General features: G+C 39.5%; 1 protein-coding gene across 3 annotated transcripts in view; it reads right to left on the bottom strand.

Moving 5' to 3' along the window:
• CFAP91 (cilia and flagella associated protein 91) overlaps positions 1 to 22158 on the bottom strand; it is a 102565-nt gene that overhangs the window by 15375 nt on the left and 65032 nt on the right. For all 3 annotated transcript variants that reach the window (XM_047725927.1, XM_047725908.1, XM_047725916.1), the window contains 6 exons: positions 13414 to 13530; positions 11948 to 12019; positions 10468 to 10614; positions 7398 to 7619; positions 4375 to 4523; positions 3725 to 3816 (listed from right to left, as the gene is read on the bottom strand). In XM_047725927.1, the coding sequence (XP_047581883.1) occupies positions 3725 to 3816; positions 4375 to 4523; positions 7398 to 7619; positions 10468 to 10614; positions 11948 to 12019; positions 13414 to 13530 (799 nt within the window). The remainder of the gene's footprint in view (positions 1 to 3724; positions 3817 to 4374; positions 4524 to 7397; positions 7620 to 10467; positions 10615 to 11947; positions 12020 to 13413; positions 13531 to 22158) is intronic.

Below are 22158 nucleotides of genomic sequence, written 5' to 3'. Positions count from 1 at the left end.
TTTCCAGTTATAGTCTTTTCTTTCTTTCTTTTTTTTTTTTTAAGATTTTAACCTATTTATTTGACAGAGAGAGAGAGATCACAAGTAGGCAGAGAGGCAGGCGGTTGGGGGTGGGGGAAGCAGGCTCCCTGATGAGCAGAGAGCCCACGTGAGGCTCGATCCCAGGACCCTGAGATCATGACTTGAGCCAAACACAAAGGCTTAACCCACTGAGCCACCCAGGTACCCCATGTTTTCAAGTCTATTTGAACTAAGTGGTACCCCAGCTTTCTTTTCACTTCCATTTGCATGATAAACCCTTCTGCATCTCTTCACTTTCAATCTGCATGTGTCTTTAGGTCTGAAATGACTCTTTTGTGGAGAGCATATAGGGGTGTTGGTTTCTTATCCATTTTATGATCTTGTGTCTTTTGATTGGATCATTTAGTCCATTTATATTCAAAGTAATTATTGATAGCTAAGTAACAAATAGCAATAAGTACGTGTTTTATGGTTGTTTTGTAGTTCTCTATTCCTTTCTTACTCTTTTCTCTCCTGGTTTGCTGGCTTTCTTTAGTGATGTACTTGGATTCCCTTCTCAATTTTTTGGCATATATATTACTGGTTTTTGATTTGTGGTTACTATTAGGTTGATATGTAATGTCTTGTGCAAATAGCAGTCTATATTAAGTTGTTGTTTGCTTAAGTTTGAACCCATTCTAAAAGCACTGAATTTTTATTCCTCTCCTCCACCATGTTTTAGGTATATGGTGTCATACTTTATATGCTTTCATTTTGTGAATCCCTTGACTGATTTTTATAGATATACTTTATTTTACTGGTTTTGTGCTTCCTATTCTTACTCCTGCTTATGGTCCTTCCTTTCCACTCAGAGTCCCATTAACATTTCATGTAAGGCTGATTTAGTGGTCATGAATTCCTCCAACTTCTGTCTGGCAAACTTTCTCTTCTCTCCTCCTATTCTGAATGATAGCTTTTTTGGATAGAGTATTCTCGGTCACATGTTTCTCTCTTCCAGCACTTTGAATATATCCTGCCACTCCCTTCTGGCTTCCAATGTTTCTGCTGAAAAATCAGCTGTCTTACAGGGTATTTCTTATATGTAACTATTTTTTTTCCTCTTGCTGCTTTAAAAATTCTTTACCACTGCTTTTTGCCATTTTAATTACCATGTACTTTGGTGTGGACCTCCTTGGGTTGATTTTGTTGGAGGTGATTTGTGCCTCCTGAATCTAGATTTCTGTTTCCCTCTCCAGATTTAGGAAGTTTTCAGCTATTATTTCTTCAAATAAAAATTTCTCCCCCTACCCTTTTCTCTGTCCTCTCTTTCTTGAATCTCTATAATGCAAGTGTTATTACACTTGATGGTGTGGTTGAGTTTCCTTAATCTATTTTCCTTTTTATTACTCTTTTTTTCCTTTCAGCTTGATTACTTTCCATTACTTTATCCTCCAAAGCATTGATGTGTTATGCTTCCTCTCATGTACTATTTTTTCCCTCCAGTGTATTTTTGTGTTTTCTCTCTTTGTTGTGTGTCTGAGTCCTTCACTCTTTTCTCCATTCCAATGAATATGTTTATGACCATTACTTTAAATTCCCTACCAAGCATATTACTTTAGCTTTCTTAGGATTTTGTCCTGTCCTTTCATTTGGGACATATTCCTCTGTCTCCTCCTTTTGTCTGTGTCTGTTTCTATGTGTTATGAAAGTCGGCTACATCTGCTCTTGAAAGTTGTGGACATATAAAGTGGTGGTCCTATAGTGCCCTGCATTAAAATTTCCCCTGTTCACCAGATCCTGGAATTTCAGGGATGTCTCCTGTGCATGTTGTGTATGCCCTACTGTTGTGGCTGAGTTGTGTTTGCCTTCAGTCTAGTCATCTTCAAAGACTGTCTGCTTGTTGTGGACAGGGTTTGGTCCCCATGCTGTCTGGGGTCACCATGGGCTTGATTTGGGTCAGCCCTGATGTACGCCAGAGCTATGGTCACACTGAACTATAGGGCATTCTCTCTGTGTTGACCCCTGGGAGGCTTTCATTGGTGGGTGAGGCATGCAGTCAGACCAAATGTCTGCCAGTTGCTGGATTCACAGCTGACTGATGTGTGTGTGGTTATCTTCCTCTCTCCCTGGGGCAGGAGTCACTTTGGAGTGGTGCTGGCCCAGTGGAGCTGCTTGCATAATGCCAAGTTTGTGACACAGCTTTAGCTGAACTCCTGCTTAGAGTGCTTGGGATTCCCAGAAGAACCTGGGAATGGAGTATATTGTTAGCAAGCTAAGTAGAGTATGCACTTTGCTGGTCCTTGTAGGTATCCATTTATCTAGGCTGGGGTTGAGGGAGGTAAATGGCTCCTGATAGCACTTTTGGTTTTGGAGAAGTCTCCTAAAGATCCCTGCCCCTCCAGCACATGTTCCACTATTAGTAAGTCTTCTCATAGACTCAAACTGCTGCTTCCATGCTGTATCCCAGTAGAGCTGTTTGTTATGCTGTCTCTTTAAGGATGGGGACTGTTTGCTATCGCCCTCTGGCTCTCTAGAGCCAAGCCACAGTTACAAAGTACCAGATGTTGAGCCCTGCTGATTGTAAAACTTGTGAAGTTAAGCCCCTGTGGTTTTCAAAACCAAATGTTATAGGGATTCATCTTCCCTGTACAGGTGCCCCTTGCCTGGGGTGTCTGGTGTAGGGTCTGCTGTTTTCCTTTCTCCATGCTTGCAGTGTCCCTTCCATGGACAGTGTCATGGGTCAATTTGGTTTCTGACCTGTCTCTGCACTTCCTACCATTTTTGATGTGATCTCTTCTCTATGTTTAGATGTTGAGAGTGTGTTCTGCCAGTTTTCAGATTGTTTTCTGGGTTACTTACACTGATGTGTGTGTCATCTATGTGTAACTGTGGGACAAGGTTAGCTTAGGATCTTCCTACTTGGCCATCTTCATTGGAAGTTATTTCACTTATTGATCTTCTGGTTGCACCCCTCTGCCTCTGGTAACCTATCACCAATAGGCTGAAAGCTCCACAGAAGTATTCTGTGGGGACTGGGGGGTTAGGCAGAGGGAGAGGGAAAATCTCAAGCAGACTCCACGTGGATCATGGAGCCAGATGTGGGGCTTGATCTCAAGACCCTGAGATCATGACCTGAGCCAAAATCAAGAATCAGATGCTTAATGACTGAGTCACGCAGGTGCCCCAAGAACATTTTTTAAGACAATATTTTTCTTTCTCTATTAACTAAAAGCATCAGTCTTCAAGACGTGCAACTTTTGACAAGTGAAGATATTTATACTTAGATACAGTCCTGGCAGAAACTAAGTTATCTGGGGCATAGGCAGAGCAGCAGAATAGATTTAACCCTTTAAGCATCTCAGCTTTCCAGCATCGACACTGTGTGTGTCCCACCTCCAAAAGGCTAGCACACTCTGAAAATCCTGCATATTGTCAACATTTGCCTTAAACCAAATTCTTTTTTTTTTTTAACCAAATTCTTAAAGAAGCTTTTGCTTTTGATACTCCGTCACACTTACTAGAACTGTATCGCATCTATACTAGACTGATTATACTCTGGAATCAGAGAGCATGAAGAGAACTTGACAAGCTCTGAAATAAAAAACTCAGTGATTCTCCTTCAGAAATTTCTTTATACTTCTGCTCAATTTTAAATCTCAGGGATATTGAAAATAGTTTATCTCTTTTAAACGAAATCACAAAGTGAAGCATTACATTGGCTTACCTTTTTCTTTGACATAGTCCTTTTGCACTTCTGGGATCAGGAAACTATAAACCAACTCAGCAACAATCTCCTCTGACTGAAGCTGAGTTCGACTAAAAAATAAAAAACAAATTAAACTATTTCCTTTGTTGCCTTACTTGAGCTGCTGATTTCTACTCAAGTTCTCCTTATGTGAAGGACTCCACTGCTCAAATCCCACCACTGCCTTTTCCTTGATTAAGTTGTCTGAAATATTATTCTGCCACAGGGCTTGGTTAACTTCATGCAAATTCAGGTTTGATCCTGTCCTTTAGTTAACCTGACTGCCAGGAAAGGAATGTTAGAAATATACTTATGAAGCCAAAACCTTTGGGGTGAAGTCATACTGCACATACTTATTCACATTGCTTTCATGCTTTGTGGTATTGTAAAAGTACATGTTAGTGATCCAGACTGCAGAGGATCACTGAAAATCCTACTCCCAGAGCTCCTGCCATGCAAAGGGTTAGGCATGTTGACTTCTAAGGAGTTATGCAATTAAAACAATGGACACTGAAGCAGGAGATATATACTTGTTTCTCCTTGAAGGTAAAATCTTAAGCTCTTGAAAAATACATATCGGTAACAGTAAATGGACTGCCCATCCTGCCTTCTGGTCTCTTGGTACGAACCGGCTCTCCATTTCATAAGCAATGTCATTGATTTCCTTAGCCATCTTCTCAATTTCTGCCCTGGCTTGTTCTTCTGCAGTGTTCTCTTCAGTGTTCAGTATTATGTCTTCCAGATAGGAAGTTACAGTACTTTGGTGAACTTTAATCACCTGCAAAAAATAAAAATACCTCCTTACTAAGAACAGGAATACTACTGTAAACAAGACAAAAAAATGAACAAACATTGGCTAATGTCTTTTAAGCACATCTATTTTGTTCTTTAAGTCAATAATCCCCTCATTGATCATTCCTTTTTTTTTTTCCCCTGTCTGGTCAGTCTGTTTCAAGCCCACCTACCTACCTATTCCGGGCAGGCCCTATCCATCTAGCCCACTTTATGAGTCTTACTTAGGGTGGGCAATACAACACTGCAGAAAGATCATGGGCCTCAGTCAATAACCCTGTTTTGGATCCTGGCTTTGTTCTTTCCAGTAATGTGACTTGGTCAAACTACCCAACTGTGGCAGAGACTAAGAGGTTATTTCCCAATGTCCTTTCTCTCCTTCCTCTTACATAACAGAGCCCCTGAATTTTAGTTTTGCCAACAGGTGTCTAAAGACTACATTTCCTAGTAACCATAGTTCTGGTTGAGGGAATACACGCAGAAGTCATCCGTGTACTTTCTAAAAAGGATTCTTTTTTTTTTTTTTTTTTTTTTTTTAAAGAGAGAGAGAGAGAGAGAGAACACAACCAGGTTGGGGAAAGAGAGAATCTTAAACAGGCTTGAGCCAGCGTGTAGCCTGAGGCAGGACTCATTCTCAGTACCCTGAGATCGTGACCTGAGCAGAATCGAGAATTGGACACTTAACTGAGCCACCCAGGTGACCCTAGGAAAGAAAGATTCTTAAAGGGAAAAACCTAGCATTTTTTTTTTTTCTCTTTTCATGTCTCACATCATGGGGACATAATCCTGGAGCACGAGAAGTCATCTTAAACTGCCATGAGGGCCATGCCTTAAGGACAAAAATGTAGAAAGCTAGAAGGATCCTGGGTCTCTGATCAATTTTTGAACTATCATACCCTGGACTGCTGCTTTTTTTTTTAAGCTTTCTGAAATTGTGAAATAGAACACACATTTTAAAAAGTGCACAGTGATAGATGTCCTGTGCACTGAATTAGGGTAAAGCCAGTACCCATGTAGCCACTGCTAGAATTCTAGAAGGCCGCTATGGGTTCTTCTTGACCACAGACCCTTCCCACTGTCATGACTTTATGGTAAACATTCCCTTTTCTTTACAGTTTTCCTCCCTAAGTATGCAATCATAAATTGCTAGAATATGGATTATAGGCTGTTACACATTGTAGATGATCTGCCACTCCAGTTAAAAGGCTGAACATGACAATATGTAACTCAAAAATTCTTACACTGGGGGCACCTGGGTGGCTCAGTGGGTTAAGCCGCTGCCTTCAGCTCGGGTCATGATCTCAGGGTCCTGGGATCGAGTCCCGCGTCGGGCTCTCTGCTCAGCGGGGAGCCTGCTCCCTCCTCTCTCTCTGCCTGCCTCTCTGTCTACTTGTGATCTCTCTCTGTCAAATAAATAAATAAAATCTTTTAAAAAAAATTCTTACACTGTGTAGAGGGAGAGCAATCTCTTTGGCTTAAAAAAAAAAACTTGAAGCACACACACAAAACAAATACTATTCAATCCTAATTCCATAAGAATTGGGTAAATTGGGGTGCCTGGGTGGCTTAGTCATTAAGTGTCTGCCTTCAGCTTAGGTCATGATCCCAGGGTCCTGGGAACAAGCCCGGCATCTGGCTCCCTGCTTGATGGGAAGCCTGCCTTCTCCCTCTCCCACTCCCTCTGCTTGTGTTCCCTCTCTCGCTGTGTCTCTCTCTGTCAAATAAATAAATCCTTAAAAAAAAAAAAAAAAGGAAAGAATTGGGTAAATCCTGAAAATCTCAGATCAAGTAAGAAGATCTCAAATGGACACATTTTTTTTTTTTTTAAACTGACTATCCACACATACAATTCAGACAGCCCTCTTGGAAAATGTTTAAGATCCAGGTTGGTTCTATCTCTCTTTCCCATGTGGCACACAGGGGAAACTCTCACACAGCCTTTGCCTTGACATATTCTGGGTGTGCTAGCCACCCATACAGCCTCATCTATCCCTGGGCAGCCAGCTGGCCCAGCTTCCCTCTTCTCCATTCCCAGGGGGTCAGACACCCTAACTGAAAGAGTACGTATCAAGCTAGCCGATGACTACAGTAAAAGAAACCAACCTCTGGGTGTGTTTTGGTGTGTGTTGGGGGGTGGGGGGGGTAGGGGGTGTAACGGGTAGTCACAGCACAGTTCCCTCTAAAGGAATCTTCTTCATAAATCCCCTTCAATTTTAACACTTGAGCTTTTATATCCTTGATGAGGGTGAGTGCTTTGAGATATTATTAGCTCCTTGGACTTCCTCTGAATTTACATCCTGCTCACTTTGGAATTCCATACTCATTAGGTCTTGGTCAGAATTCTAACTTACCAACCTGGTGCTCTAGTTTATATCTTTAGCCGAAACCTCTCTTCTAAATTCCACTGTGGCTATCCATCTGCTGAAATGACACCTCCACTAGAATGTCTCAAGCCTAATAAAAATCAAATTCTTGATTCTACCCCTGCCCCTAAATTAATTCCATGCTCCACTTTCCCACATCTAAAAACGGTACTATCATCTTCCAGTTGATTAGGCCAGAAACTGGACGGTTTCCTTGACTTCTTCCTGTTTCTCATTGGCTTTAACTACTTCCACGGCCTCCTTCCTGATCTGGTTTCCACTTTGTACTCCTTCCAACCCGTTCTCCACATAGCAATAACAGTAACCTGTTTAAAATGTGCCACTGGGCCCCATCTGTTCGCTTCATGAAACTTACTATATTTTCTCATTCTACACATATTTGCATGTTACATAGTACTTAAGCTCCAGGAGAAAGGGGACCATGTCTGGTTTCTTCCCTCCAAAGTATCTCACGTGCCTAGCCCTATCCCACTTGCCTCCTTAAATATCTGGTCCTCCTCCCGCAGGCGCCTTTGCTCGACTTGGCGCCGACCACTCTCTTCAGCTTCTCGCATCCTCCGCTGCCGCTCGGCCAGCATGGCAAAAGCATGGATCCTCCGCTCTTCCTGTAGTCTCACCAGCTCTTTGGACAGGAAGTCAAACATGTCTGCCAGCGCCCTTCCTTCCAGTCCAGCCAAATGGTTTTCGACCAGTGAGACCTGAAAAACAATAGTACATTTTTAAGGATACAAATTCTACAAAGCATGTGGATGTGTATGAAGGGATGCTGGATTACCCAGAACTCCTGACAGTCACTTCATTCTCAGAATACACTTAGTGTTTATTAGGAATATTATCACTAGGTTGGCATCACCCCAACGATTCTTTTCTTTTTTAAATATTTATTTATTTATTTATTTGACACAGAGAGAGAGAGAGGTCACAAGTCGGCAGAGGCAGGCAGAGAGAGAGGGGGAGCAGGCTCCCCGCTGAGCAGAGAGCCCGATGCAGGGCTCGATCCCAGGACCCCGAGATCATGACCTGAGCCGAAGGCAGAGGCTTAACCCACTGAGCTACCCAGGCAGCCTGGCCCCAAGGATTCTTACTAAGAAAACTTATGATCAAACTGAGACATGAGAAAGTGGATTGCTTAGTCTGTCACTGACAGATTACAGTCCTCAAATTATGAGGGGGATTTAGCAAAACATTTGTTAATACCCACACAAATTATTTTTTTTCCATTTTTATCCAGAAGGTAAAGTACTTCTATCTTCCCAGATATGCAGGGAAATGTCAAGGTTTTTTAAAAAAAATTTTTTGGAGTTCAATAAAATAGAACCTTCTAGAAATTCACTCATGATACCTTTTAATTTTTTAACGCTTGGTCCTTTGAAACAAGTTTGGGGAATTCTAAGGTCTTGAATAACATGAAAGTAGAAACTGTGGTACCATATTCTTTTAAAAAACTTCAAAGTCATTAAGAACTATCTTTGAAACAGAGCAAGAAAAAGCTACAGGTCTATGTAATCACTGAGGTAGAGTTGGGGCCTGGAGTTCTCTGGCAGGAATAAGCCACAGTATCTATTTATGGATCTGTCTGTCCTGGCTTTGACACAGAGAATAAAAGTGTTTAGGAAGATTGAATCCTTTGCAACTTCATCCCGTTCCTTTTCCTATCCTCCAGTTTAAGGGAAAGGGCTCATCTCCCAGTCATACGCTCCCTCAGTCCTGACAGTTCTGTGCTGTGTTCTTCTCTGGTTTGTCTTTGAAGGGAGGAAACCGACATAGGTCTCAAAGATGATGAGGCTGTGGGAGACTGTCATTCAAGCGTGGACATTAGCGCCAACACCCTCCCTCACCTCCGCCCAGCCCGCACATACTTTCTAACCACAAAGTTCAGTTTTACTTATATGACAGGAGGAGGTGGAAAGAAAGGGCCACACTAAGAGTGCCTCACTGCTCCTTACATTTATCCACAGTGGTCATTCAGCCCAGAGACCACAAACAGATTCTCTCCTTGTCTCAGGATCACAAGCTCCCTCCGTTGGGGGGCAGATGCAACCCTTAAAATCCCAAATGGCTACCTGTTCGTGTCCAACCTTCTCCTTTAGCAGGAAATTTGAGTATGCTAAGGTAGTACAATCTAATTTGAAAATTAAGTAAAAATCTTTAGGAAGGTGATTTTGCTGTGATCATATCACGCAATGCATTACATAATTGGGAACTGTGCATTTTCTGTACTATGCCCCAAAGAAAATATAAGAGGAGAAAAGGAGAGGATCAGCTGGAGGTAGATGTGAGTTGTCCCCTCCCTCAGACTCCTGTGTATCAGTGGTGTATCTAGGTACAGCAGAAGGTAAGCAGGGCGAGTCCTTTGTTAAGGGACAGCTCTTTCTGTTAACGACTCCTTCAGCTCTTAGCTGAGATGGTATCAGTCAAGTGTTTACCTATGAACTGGGACACATGAGTGAAAAAGCCTGGGCTAGCTTAGGTATACCTGCTAAAGTCTATAATCAGAAACTTTGAAGGGCCAAGGAGGGCATTTTTCCATCCAGTTCTTGGGTCCCGGTGTTTCTAGGCCATTCTGTTCCCATCTCCACAGAAGCGCAGCCTTGTCTCTGTCATTTTGAGGGCTCTGAGACCTCCAGATTCAGAAACTCTAGTGTCCACATTCCATTCTTCTTTCTCTGTCCCTCTGTTGGGTCTCACAGCCTGTGGCTTTCTTCCTCCCTTCTCTACACCATCAAGCCCAAACTCCGAGAGCCTCTTCAAGCCTGGTGTCATGGGAAAGGAGTAACGCACTCATTCTCAAGCTGCCTACCATTTATGCCCAGTCCCACATGGCACAAGTGTTGTGTACACTACTCAGGGTGGGTCATATTAACTCCACTATTAGCTTTCTTATAACACAAGACTCTGCAAATGGATTCTTTTTCACACTGATTTAGAGATAAGTGGGAGAGATAGTAAAAGTATGTCTACTCTATAGTCAGAAACATTGAAAACTGTATACATGGACAAATGCCATAGGAAAACATTTACAACTTTTGGGGAAGAGCTACAATGAGCAGCTGTTGTCAGGTGACACTGATGAAAGTCACAGGATACCAAATACCATGAGATAGCAACATATTTTAGATGTGGTTTAAGCAGCATGCACTATGAACAGCTCCAAAACTTATAAACAAGTGCTGCTTTTTAAAATAAATCTTATGTCTTTTTTTTTCCTGCCTTTACTACTTACTTTTCATTCTGTTGAGCCCCCATTCTACTGAGTAGAATAACCAAATATTTAAGAAAATCGGAAGGGAGAACCTTTTTAAAATGTGGTGGGTTTTTTTTTTTTTCTTTTGCAAATAAAATAAGACCACACCCAGTTCAGCAAGGGCACATCCCATTCCAATTCTGGACTGCCGGTGCAGTCTATTATTTAAAAACACCAACTGTGACAGAGTGATGGGGTTGGGGTAGTTCTTTTTTGTCATTTCATTTACTGTTGTTGTAACGCCGCCTGCCCAATAATAAAAATCTGGGGAGATGATATAACAAGAAAGAAAAGGAAAGAACCTTGTGCTCATGCAAGTTCCTCTGCCGCTGCAAGGCCAGCGTCACTTGCTTCTCGGCTTTCTTCAGCAGCCTGTCGTCCTCTTGTAGTGCGTGGCTGGTGCGCAGCTCCTGGATCAACTCCAGCCGCTTTTCCTTCCCTTCGAACATCTGTATCAAATCAAATCAAATCAAATCAAATCAAATCAAATCAAATCAAAAAGAGACTTGTAAGTTAGCATCCCCTGTGCGGGACCCTAAGGCTCCTGCAGTGACTGGTGAGGGACTGGTGAACGGTGGGTTCGGTTCTGCCTTCTCCGCAGAGCAGGGGTGTTCCACAGGGCTTAGAGCTCTGCGTTCTTTTCTACACCTCCAGCTGCTCAGGTCAAGAAAGAGCTTACTTAGCAGTTGTTTACTCAGTTTCTCAAAATGCCTCTCAAAGACAAGATGGTTTCTATAGGGTCATATTAAGAAACCAGATCTTCCCCTTCATTTTCTGTGCTCCTTCCCAAAGATGCCTGAGGATGCTCTTTTTCATAGCCATGCTTTCTTTTCCAAGAGATCTGCCCGCGGTTCGTAATACGTAATCTGCTGTGACGTTTTTCCTGGGGAAATACTCAAGGAGAGGGGAGAATAATGTTGAACACAGATGCTCACCCGGCTTCCCTGGACATACTAATTCTAACTGAGTCTCTTACGAGTTACAGCTGTATGAGGAGGAAAAATTTTTTTGCTGGTGCTTTGTATCAGTCCATTTTAAAATTGAAGTGTGCTTGCACAAATAATGTGGTGAAGCCTTTACAGTCAGGAAGACCAGAGTTGAATTTGCTAGTAGTTAATATAACTCAGACTCACATCACTTGCCTATAAAATGGGGTAACTGATAGAAAAAACTGAGATGATAAACGTAAAGCAAAGAATATATAATGTGAGCTTATAGTATGGGTTCAAAACTGTAGTTAGCATTACTTAGCTATTTATTATTCAGGTAGTGCTAGCTATATACAAACTCAAATAATTATGATATTGTGGAAAATTTGGGAATCCATTTAGTCTATGATGCCTTAATAGTCAAAATTCAGAAGCACCTGGCTGGCTCAGTTGATAGAGCATGCAACTCTTGATCTTGGGGGGTAGGGGTCATGAGTTCAAGCCCCATGTTGGGTGTAGAGATTAGTTAACTAAATAAACTTTTTATAAAATAAGTCAAAATTCAGGTAAGAAAATTATTGGATTTAGTGATTCTAAGGAAGATATTAATTTCACTTTGCCTCAGTTACAACTGTGACAAACAGCAGGCAGGTCCTTTCTCTCCCTGACACTATGCCACCCACTTGGACGAACTCTGACAGTAGAAAGGAATGGGTAGGTAATTCAAGAGCATACAGTTCCATCAGACAGCAGGGTGTAAGAAGGAATTCACCCCAAGGAACCGAGTACATATGCCTTCTATAAATCTATTCTCAAAGGAGAAGCACAGGACCAGTGGTTGGACTGTACACACCATGTTCTGAACGGCTCTTCCCCGGAGTAACTTTTGAAGGTAGATCACAGCCATCTCTATATCTTCTTCTTCCTAAAAGAACAAAGTGAGAACCAAGCAGGTTGAGAAGAGTAGCGGTCAGCATCAAATATTTTTTTGAAGACTTAGATCAAGCAAAAGAGACTGTGCTAGATGCCAGAAGGATTTAAAGAGAAATAAATAAGGCCTACACTCATTGAACATATAGTATTTTAAATGTTACTTCCTGTATTGTTAAAATTATTTTTTTATTCTAAGACATCATTAAAAAATCATATCAAAAGCAAAAAACTCACTCTATCCCTACAAATTAAGTCATTTTCATTTTCTGTACTCCTTTCTAGCAAAATCTTTCTTGAAGCAGCAAGTATTGCTTATAACATCCTTTTTGCAATAATTTTTTCATGTTTGTTCATGAGTAGACAAGGAATATAACTAGTCTATGTCGGAGTCTAGAGTAAGGTGCTTCTCTCAAGAATTTAGAAAAGCTGGTAAAATCAGAATGGACAAGATTAGCCATCTACAAAAATCACCTTAAGTAACTATATACCAAAAGAAGAAAGCAGAGCCTGCAAATTGACTTAAAGTGCCCCTGAATGCAAGAGAAAGCAACAGAAATTAACAGCATGAACACATGCGAAAGACAATGTGAACCACAAGGAGTGACTGGCACAAAGCCTAGAAGCACATCCCAGAAGCACATCCCGGGCAGTCAGTGGGAGTACTGGAGCAGGGTCTCCGCACAGGTGGCCCTTCAGAAGCACTAATGAGACCTCCTGCCAATGTTCCTCCCTCTGACAATGCACAACGACCTTCTGAATTCAATCTGGCGTCTTGTGAGAACTGCCTATACTGGGAGATAGTGGGCTGAGAAGAAGGACTGCTAAGAAGAATATCCTCCTCTACAAGGCAGTCAGTAGTCCTTCTGTCAAGCAATACATCTGTACTGTGGCATCTCTAGCACTTTCTTGTGGGGGTGCAGAAGCTGCTGAGTCCAAGTCAGTCCTAAATCCTGACTGACTCTGGTACGTTGCCAAACTAAGTTTGGAGACCTATGAAGGTGAAGTATGACCCTGGTCAGGGTGAACTCTTGGAGCCAGTCCCACCTCAGAAGCCAGCCTATCCTCATGACATCGCTGGCATTTCCCTCCTTTCTGACTCCAGCTCATAGCCACCTCCCCATGGGCAAGATGGTTATGGTAACTGATCATCATTTCATCTTTTTTTATTTGACACACATGAGGATTACCTTCTGATGCCCATTTTTCTTAGGAAGATTTCATTTTGCTTATTTGTGTGGGTCTGATGTTTGAAGCATAAGAAGAAAAGCCATAAGTCAGATCTTGAAAAGGTAACCCTGTTAAGTTAGGTTTGTTTTTAACCCAAAGTATAAGAATAAACAAACAGCAATACTGAATTTAGCATTTCAAATAAAGTTTCAAACTTACATTGGAACTCATTTCCAAGGTTGGAGTTGGAAGCCGAGGTTGAGGTAGAGCCTTTCTTTGAAGAAAGCGCAAAACTTTCTTTGGTTCAAGAACTCTATTCTTCTTATCCAGTATTGCCTGAAATCACACCAACTAGCGTCATTTCTTACCTTTGTTTTTCTTCCACTACTCAATCTAGGCCACAGATCGAGTATCAATCAGAAATAATCTTCACTATGGTTATGCTATGACAGTTTGAGAAGGGCCAAAACTGGGGGCTTGTTTGACCCAAGGGATGGTATGATATTCCTAAACATCAGCTAACATTGAATAAACCAAGCACATATTCTAGGTTTATCCATTTTAGTCAAAGATTTGGGGAATTAAAAAAATTTTTTTTGAGATTTTGAAAGGTTTTGTGGTGTGTATGCAAGCAAAACCTCCAACTCCTATTCTTCCACAAGAGCCAATTAGCTATTTCAAGTAAGTGCCTGGGTGATAGAAAATTTCACTGTGCCACAAATGACAGAAATATTTGGTATGTTCTGTTGTTATGGGGGAACTGAGGAGCATTAAATGGCAATTGTCTCCTAGTGAAGAAAGAGCTTTCCTTTGACCATGAAGGCCTGCACCTCACTTTTTCTGAAAATGAACTTTTCTTGAGAAACAGTGTGTGCGTGTGCTTTGATTTCAACATACATTTTTACTGATTTTACTTTTAGTCACCAGAAGTCCCCCAAATTATATATGACATAAGGTTTTGTTCATTGTTTCTATTTTCAGCCATAGGGGGATACTTGTAACTTAAAAGTATCAAAAAGCCGGGGGCGCCTGGATGGCTCAGTGGGTTAAAGCCTCTGCCTTCGGTTCAGGTCATGATCCCAGGGTCCTTGGATTGAGCCCCACATCAGGCTCTCTGCTCAGCAGGGAGCCCGCTTCCTCCTCTTTCTCTCTCTGCCTGCCTCTCTGCCTACTTGTGATCTCTGTCTGTCAAATAAATAAATAAAATCTTAAAAAAAAAAGTATCAAAAAACCTGATCTCTGTCTTTTAAAAATCATATTTTAGAATGTTTTTCATCATATGATTTTTATATTAGTTTTCCCACAGAAAACAGAGAGAAGTGACAAAATAAGCACTAAGCCAAAACTTGAAATTAATAAAAATATGCAAGTTCAGTAAAATTTGAAACCACATGAAATTATTGTGGTTTTAACAGAACCCTCTGAGTTTCTACAAAATGAAACTGACACCAAATACACAACAGTTCTAATATATAACAGCTCTACAATAACCACAACTATTGAATCAACAGAAAGCAGCAGCAGTCTAAAAAATAATAATTTTAAGCTCAGGCATCTCTTGAGTGCATTGCCTTAAACAGCACCACATGAAACCATCTTAAAACCAATCATTCATAATATGTTGGTAGGGATCTAGGAAAACAGGCACTCTCACACACTCAGCAATCAGTACATAATTTATGTAAGAAAATTTATCAGCATCCATCGAAACTATAAATGCAGGCATATTGTGGGTCAGCAATTCATGTCTAGGAATTTTCTTCTAGATATGTTGCTCATACATGTACCAAATTATATGCAAATAAGATCACTCAATATAGTAATTTTTTTGATACAAAAAACTTGGGACAATATAAATATCCATCAAGTGGGGAGTGGGTAGACATGGTACATTTATATGATGAAAAATCTGTAAAAAATGATGTAACACAATTATGGGATGATCTCCAACATATATTAAATAATAAAAGCACAGACAGACAGTGTGTATTATGTATTATTTGTGTAAAAAAATTTAAGAAGATACTCATAGGTATTTTTATTTGTTCTTACATATTTCTAAATACACACATATATACATGTGTATATTTCTCTAAATAGATATGAATATATTTGCTTGTAAGATATCTCTGGACAGAAAGATATGAAACTAAAAAACACTGGTGGCCTCCAAAGAAGGAACTGCATAGCTGGGAGACAGGGATTGAAGATTTACATTTAATACTTTTGTATAATTTATGAATTTTGAACTATCTGGATATTTTTCCCAGTCAGAAAATAAATTCTAAATATAAAAGAAAAGAAACAAATAATTTAAATTTTGGAAAAAAGGCAATTCATTTTCACAGTTAAGGGAAAAATGTTTGGTCAAGAAGTCTAATGAAAAGTATAATAAAACCAACAAATAAAAGTATATGAGAATCCTTTCAATCTGTCTTATTGTCTTGAAAGGTAAAGCTCTTGGGAGGAGGAATATGAATGAATATGAGAATATCAAGGAAATGTTGTTACCAAACAATACATTTTAACATGCTTAAAAGACAAATACATTAGGCAACTGAGTTCAATCCATGATTTTCATAAATAGAAGAAAGAACTCATTGGTACACTCTTTTTTTTTTTTTTAAAGATTTTATTTATTTATTTGATAGAGATTACAAGTAGTCAGAGAGGCAGGCAGAGAGAGAGGAGGAAGCAGGCTCCCTGCTGAGCAGAGAGCCCCATGTGGGGCTCGATCCCAGGACCTCGAGACCATGACCTGAGCCGAAGGCAGAGGCTTTAACCCACTGAGCCACCCAGGTGCCCTCATTGGTACACTCTTTAATCTCCTTTAGGACATAAATAGTTTGACAAGTCTTCAAAAATATATTCCAACCTAAATTACTACCAAGAATAGCCTGAAAAATACTGTACTGTGGAAATTATTTTATACTATTCTAGATATTTCTCCTCTATGGTTACTGTGACATAGCTCATAAAGTATTTTTTAAAGCCTTATACCACCTGTACCTTTATATTTCTGATTCTAGATTCTCAAAATAATGTAACCATAAGACAAAGTAAATACACTATCTGGACATAAATCTAATATTTAGTGACTCTCTTCAATTCAAACCAATATTCCAGACTGACAGACACCATATAATGGCATCTCATCCCGAAGCCAAGAGGACAGATTAAAAACAAGGACTGTAGAAGAATGTGAATCCTCTGACATTAGCTACAACAAACATTAAACACAGCCCAACATCTAGCCAGATTAATATAAATGCCACACTATAGTCTATTTACCTCAGTTACTATTGTTTGATAACAGATGTCAGGCTATCAGCAAAAAAATTAAAAGGCATTACAAAGGCAAGTAAAAAAATACTCTAAAAAGAGAAGTAACCATCAGAACCAGAGTCAGATATGATATACATGTTGGAATTATCAGACAGAAAATTTAAAATAACAATGATTACTATGTTAAGGGCTCTAATGGAAAAGGAAGATGACAAACAAGAACAGATGAGTAATGTAAGCAGAGACTGAAACCCAAAGAATCAAAAGGTAAGGCTAGAAGTCAAAACACTGTAACAGAAATGGAGAATGCTATCAATAGGCTCATTGGTAGACTCAACACAGCTAAAAAAAGATTAAAAAAAAGACTCCAGGAACTTGAAGATATGTCAATACAAACTTCCCAAACTGAAATGCATGGAGAAACAAAGAAACAGAACAGAACATCTAAGAATTGTGAGACAATATCAAAGAGTAATATGTGTAAGTGGAATACCAAATGGAGAAGAAAGAGAGAATGTAGAATAAATATTTGAAATAATAATGGCTGGAAACTTGCCTAAAGTAATAACAAACACCAACCCACAAATCCGGAAAGCTTAGAAAACATTAAGCAAGACAGGTACCTTAACACACACACACACACACACACACACACACACACACACACACACACACACACCCCAGGCATATAACATTTAGAGAAAGACAAAGAGAGAAGTCTGAAAGAAGATAGAAAACACACCTGCTACTAAGGAATGAAGATTAAAAATTACAGTGGAATTCTAGTCAAAAAACAGCTATGCAGGATGCCTGGGTGGCTCAGTCAGTTAAGCATCTGCCTTCAGCTCAGGTCATGATTCTGGGGTCCTGGCATCAAGTCCTGCATCGGGCTCCCTGCTCAGGGGGAGTCTGCTTCGGCTTCTCCTTGTCCCTCCTCCCTGCTCATGCTCTTACTCACTCTCTCTCTAATAAATAAACAAAATCTTAAAAAAAAAAAAATCCATGCGAGAGTGAAATCTTTGAAGTGTTGGAAAAAACCCCGCCAACCTAGAATTCACTCAATAAAATCATTATTCAAAACTGAAAAGATCACAATTTTAAATTTACCTGTTTCAAAGGATACTATCAAAGTAAAAACACATCCCACAGAATGGGAGGAAAATCTGCAAATCACATCTGACAAGGGAATAGTCCTCAGAATATATACAAAACTCCTACAACTCAACAGTAAATAGACATTAAAAGTAATGTGTATTATAAACAATAAAAAGACAACCCAATTAAAAAATAAGCAAAGGATCTGAATAGACATTTCCCCAAAAAAGATATGCAAATGACCTGGAGTGCCTGAGTGGCTCAGTCGGTTAAGCATCTGCCTTTGGGGGGCACCTGGGTGGCTCAGTGGTTTAAAGCCTCTGCCTTCAGCTCAGGTCATGATCCCAGAGTCCCGAGATCGAGCCCCACATCGGGCTCTCTGCTCAGCGGGGAGCCTGCTTCCCCCGCTCTCTCTGCCTGCCTCTTGGCCTGCTTGTGATCTTTCTCTGTCAAATAAAAAAAATCTTAAAAAAAAAAAAAAAAAAAAGCATCTGCCTTTGGCTCAGGTCATGATCCTAGGGTCCTGGGATCAAGCCCTGCATCGGGCTCCGGCTTGGCAGAGAGCCTGCTTCTCCCTCTCCCCTCTGTCCCTCCCCCGGCTTGTGCTTTCTCACTCTCTTATGCTGTCTCTCTCTCGTGCAAATAAATAAACAAAATCTTAAAAAAAAAAAAAAGATGTACATATGACCAAAAGGCACATGAAAAAGGTGCTAAAATTCATTAATCATTAAGACAAATGCAATTCTAAACCACAATGAGATACCACGCAGGTATCTCACTGGGTGAGCTAGGATGGCTATAATAAAAAAGATGGGCAGTAATATGTGAGGACAAAAATACGGAGAAATCAGAATCCTCATACATTCTTGGTGGGAATGTAAAACAGTGTAGCCACTTTTGAAATAGTCTGGGAGTTCTTCAAGAAGTAAAAGAGTTACCTGGTAACCCAGGAATTCCATTCCTAGGTATATTGCCAAAAGAACTGAAAAATTTATGTCCACACAAAAATTTGTACACAAATGTGCAAAGCACCATAGTTTATAATAGATTAAAAAGTAGAAACTACTCAAATTTCTATCAACTGTATCAATTGATGAGCAGGTAAACAAAATGTGATATATCCACATAATGGAATATCGTACAGTCAAACAAAGCATTAAGGTACCTACTACAACATGGATGAACTTTAAAAACATTGTGCTAAGTTAAAGAACTAGACACAAAAGGCCATACATTGTCTGATTTCATTTATATGAAATGTTCAGAATAGGCAAATCCATAAAAAGAAATATTAGTGGCTGCTGGGGGATAGGGAGAAGAAGGCAATTAGGAGTGACTGCCAATGGGTATAGGTTTCTTTGGGGGATAATGAGAATGTTTTGGAATTAAATAATGGTGATGGTTGAACAACCTTGTGTATATGTATACTAAAAACAACTGAATTGTTTATTTTAAAAGAGTGAATTTAATGGTATGTGAATTATCTAAAAAAAATCATACAGAAGAAATAAAGACTTCCTGAAACAAACAAAAACTGAGAGTTTATTGCCAGGAGACCTTCCTTATAATAAATGTAAACCAAGTTCTCCAGTTGCTCCAGGTAGGAGCAAAATGACATAGGTCATAAACTTGCATTCCTATAAAGGAACAGTGCCATAGAAAGAATAAATGAAGGTAAAATAAAGTATTTTTTCTTATTTTTAATTGATCCAAAAAATAACTGTTAAAGCAATGAGAGTAAGAATATATTGGTTATTATAGCATATGGATCAGTGAAATGAATGACAAGAATGCCACATGGACAGTAGGGATGAACGGGGAATAATCTGCTATAAGGGACCTACACTGCACGTAAAGTGACAGTATTATCTGAAGGTGGACTTAGATTATTTTGTATGTAAACTCATATACTAGTTCAGAAGACAAGCCTCACTAAGTTTCAAAGAATAGGGATCCTTGACCATAGAGCAAAGGAGTTAGAAGTTAATTCAAAAATGAGTTAAAATTCCTGCATATTTGGAAATTTAAAAACTTAAATACTCACAGGTTCAAAAACCATAACACGTTTTTAAAAATTAGATACTAATATTGATAAAATCAAAACTAATGGAATATACCAAAATCAGTGTTTTGAAGGAAAGGCTTACCCTTCAATACTTTTATAAAACTGATGACTGCCTGAAAATTAATGAGCTACATGACTACTTTAAGGAAAAGAACAACAAAACAAAAAGAAAGAGGAAAGATGTATATGAATGGGAGTTAATGTGACTAAAATATATATATATTGTAGAGAAAATCAACAAAGTAAAAATTTCATTCTTTGGAAAAACAATACCAAGGAAATTAATAAGCCTCCTGTAAAACCAAGTAAGGAAAAAGAGTGAAAGCAAAAATAAATAGTATTACAAATGAAAAAAAATAGGCAGGACTATAGATATCACAAACATAAAAAGATTTTAAATAATACTATCAACAACCACATGCCAAAAAATATGAAAAGTTAGGCGCAAACACTTTATAAGGAAAATGTAATTTACCAGGGCACCTGATTTGCTTAGTTAATTCAATGTCTGACTCTTGGTTTTGGCTCAGGTCACAATCTCAGGGTAGTGAGATCAAGTCCCGCATTGGGCTCTGCAGTTGGGCATGGATCCTGCCTAAGATTCTCTCTCTACCTCATTCTCTGCCCCTCTCCTGCCCCTTTCTTCTCTCCCTCCGTAAAAAATAAAAATAATAATAAAAAAGAAATAAAAAAAAAGAAAATATAATTTACCAAAACAATGCGGACAGTTCTATAAGTAGTGAGGAAACTGAAGGAGTAGTTAGAATTTTCCCATGAAGAAAACATCAGTCTCAGATAATTTTAATATGAGTATTCTACCGAATTGAAGGACTAGATCACTTTAAACTTAAACTCTTTCCAAAAGTAGAAAAGAAGGAATACTCTGCAGTCATTTCAGAAGACCTGCATTACTCTAACACCAAAGCCATATGGAGTAAAAATGAGAGAAAAATAAGGTTGTTTCACTCATGAATATGGAATCAAAATTCTGGAAAACATATTAGTAAATCAAATCCAACAATGAATTTTTTTCTTTTTCAAATTTTTATTTGAATTCTAGTTAGTTAACATATAGTGTAGTATTGGTTTCAGGAATAGAATTTAGTGATTTATCACTTACTTATAACACACAGTGCTCATCATAACAAGTGCCCTCCTAAATACCCAACAGTGTATTAAAAATAAAACATCTTGGGCACCTGGGTGGCTCAGTGGGTTAAGCCTCTGCCTTTGGCTCAGGTCATGATCTCAGGGTCCTGGGATCGAGCCCTGCATCAGGCTCTCTGCTCAGCAGGGAGCCTGCTTCCCCCTTTCTCTCTGCCTGCCTCTCTTCCTACTTGTGATCTCTCTCTCTGTCAAATAAATAAATAAAATCTTTAAAAAAAAAATCTTATCCAAGTTAGGTTCATTCTCAGTATGTAAGGATAGATTGTTTGTTAAAAAAAAACAAAAACAAAAACATAAATGTTCCCTATTCAATAATTTAAAAAATATATAATTACCTCAATAGATACAGATAAAACATGTGATAAAATTCAGCATGAATACATGATTAAAAGCTTTAGTAAAACAGGAATAGAAGAGAACTTCCATACCCTAATGAAGAGTATTTGAAAGAAACTCTTACAGAAAGTGAAAGAATAATGAACACCAAGTTCAGAATGGGTAAACGGAGATGGGGTGATGAGGTGGGAAAAAAAAACACATAGATATATGTGAATTATTGTCAAAGTCCTTATTTATTTATTTATTTATTTAGAGAGAGAGAGAGAGAGAAAGGGCGATGCGTGCCTTGGTGGGGTGGGTAGAGGCAGAGGAAGAGGGAGAGAGAGAATTTTAAGCAGGCTCCCCATCCAGCATGGAGCCACAGTGGGGCTCTATCTCAGGACTCTGAGATCATGACGTGAGCTGAAATCAAGAATCAGACGCTTTACCAACTGAGCCACCCAGGCGTCCCAAGGTCTTAATTTTTATATTGAGTATAGGCTACCGTGGATTCTTATGCTATGCCCAAAGCCAAATGAACAAACAAATGCATGAGCCAATGATGAGATTATCATGAACCAGTGTGTCTCCAATGGCAATTTCTGAAGATTGCATTATCTGGAAACTTGTACCACATGCAAGTACTCCAGCCCCACCCCTGGCCTACTCAATCAGAAACTTTGAGGGGTGGGCCCAGCGACATGTGTTTTAAGAAGCCCTCCAGGTGATTGTGATGCATGTTAAAGACGGAGTAGCATGATCACAAATCACGAATTCTAGAGTCTGTGCACTTATAGTCCAACTAACAAAAGGGAAGCACAGCTGCAGGGTGCCGTGTAACTTGTTTCATGGAGATAACCACTGCACTTTCTCATTTAGTTGAGCTTTAAACCAGATGAGAAAGGACTTGAACGTGACTCCCTTTCTTCTTCATGCCCCGGTAACAAATCTAAAAGGGAGAAAATGAGGCCTATTACACTATTAAAACCAGCAGTAATTCCTGATACTAGGAACTTGCTATACCTCAATGTAGT

Source organism: Lutra lutra, chromosome 1 (genome assembly GCF_902655055.1).
Source record: "Lutra lutra chromosome 1, mLutLut1.2, whole genome shotgun sequence".
NCBI classification, from domain to species: Eukaryota; Metazoa; Chordata; class Mammalia; order Carnivora; family Mustelidae; genus Lutra; species Lutra lutra.
The sequence above is the reverse complement of the archived record's forward strand: the minus strand, read 5'-3'. Positions and strand labels throughout refer to the sequence as shown.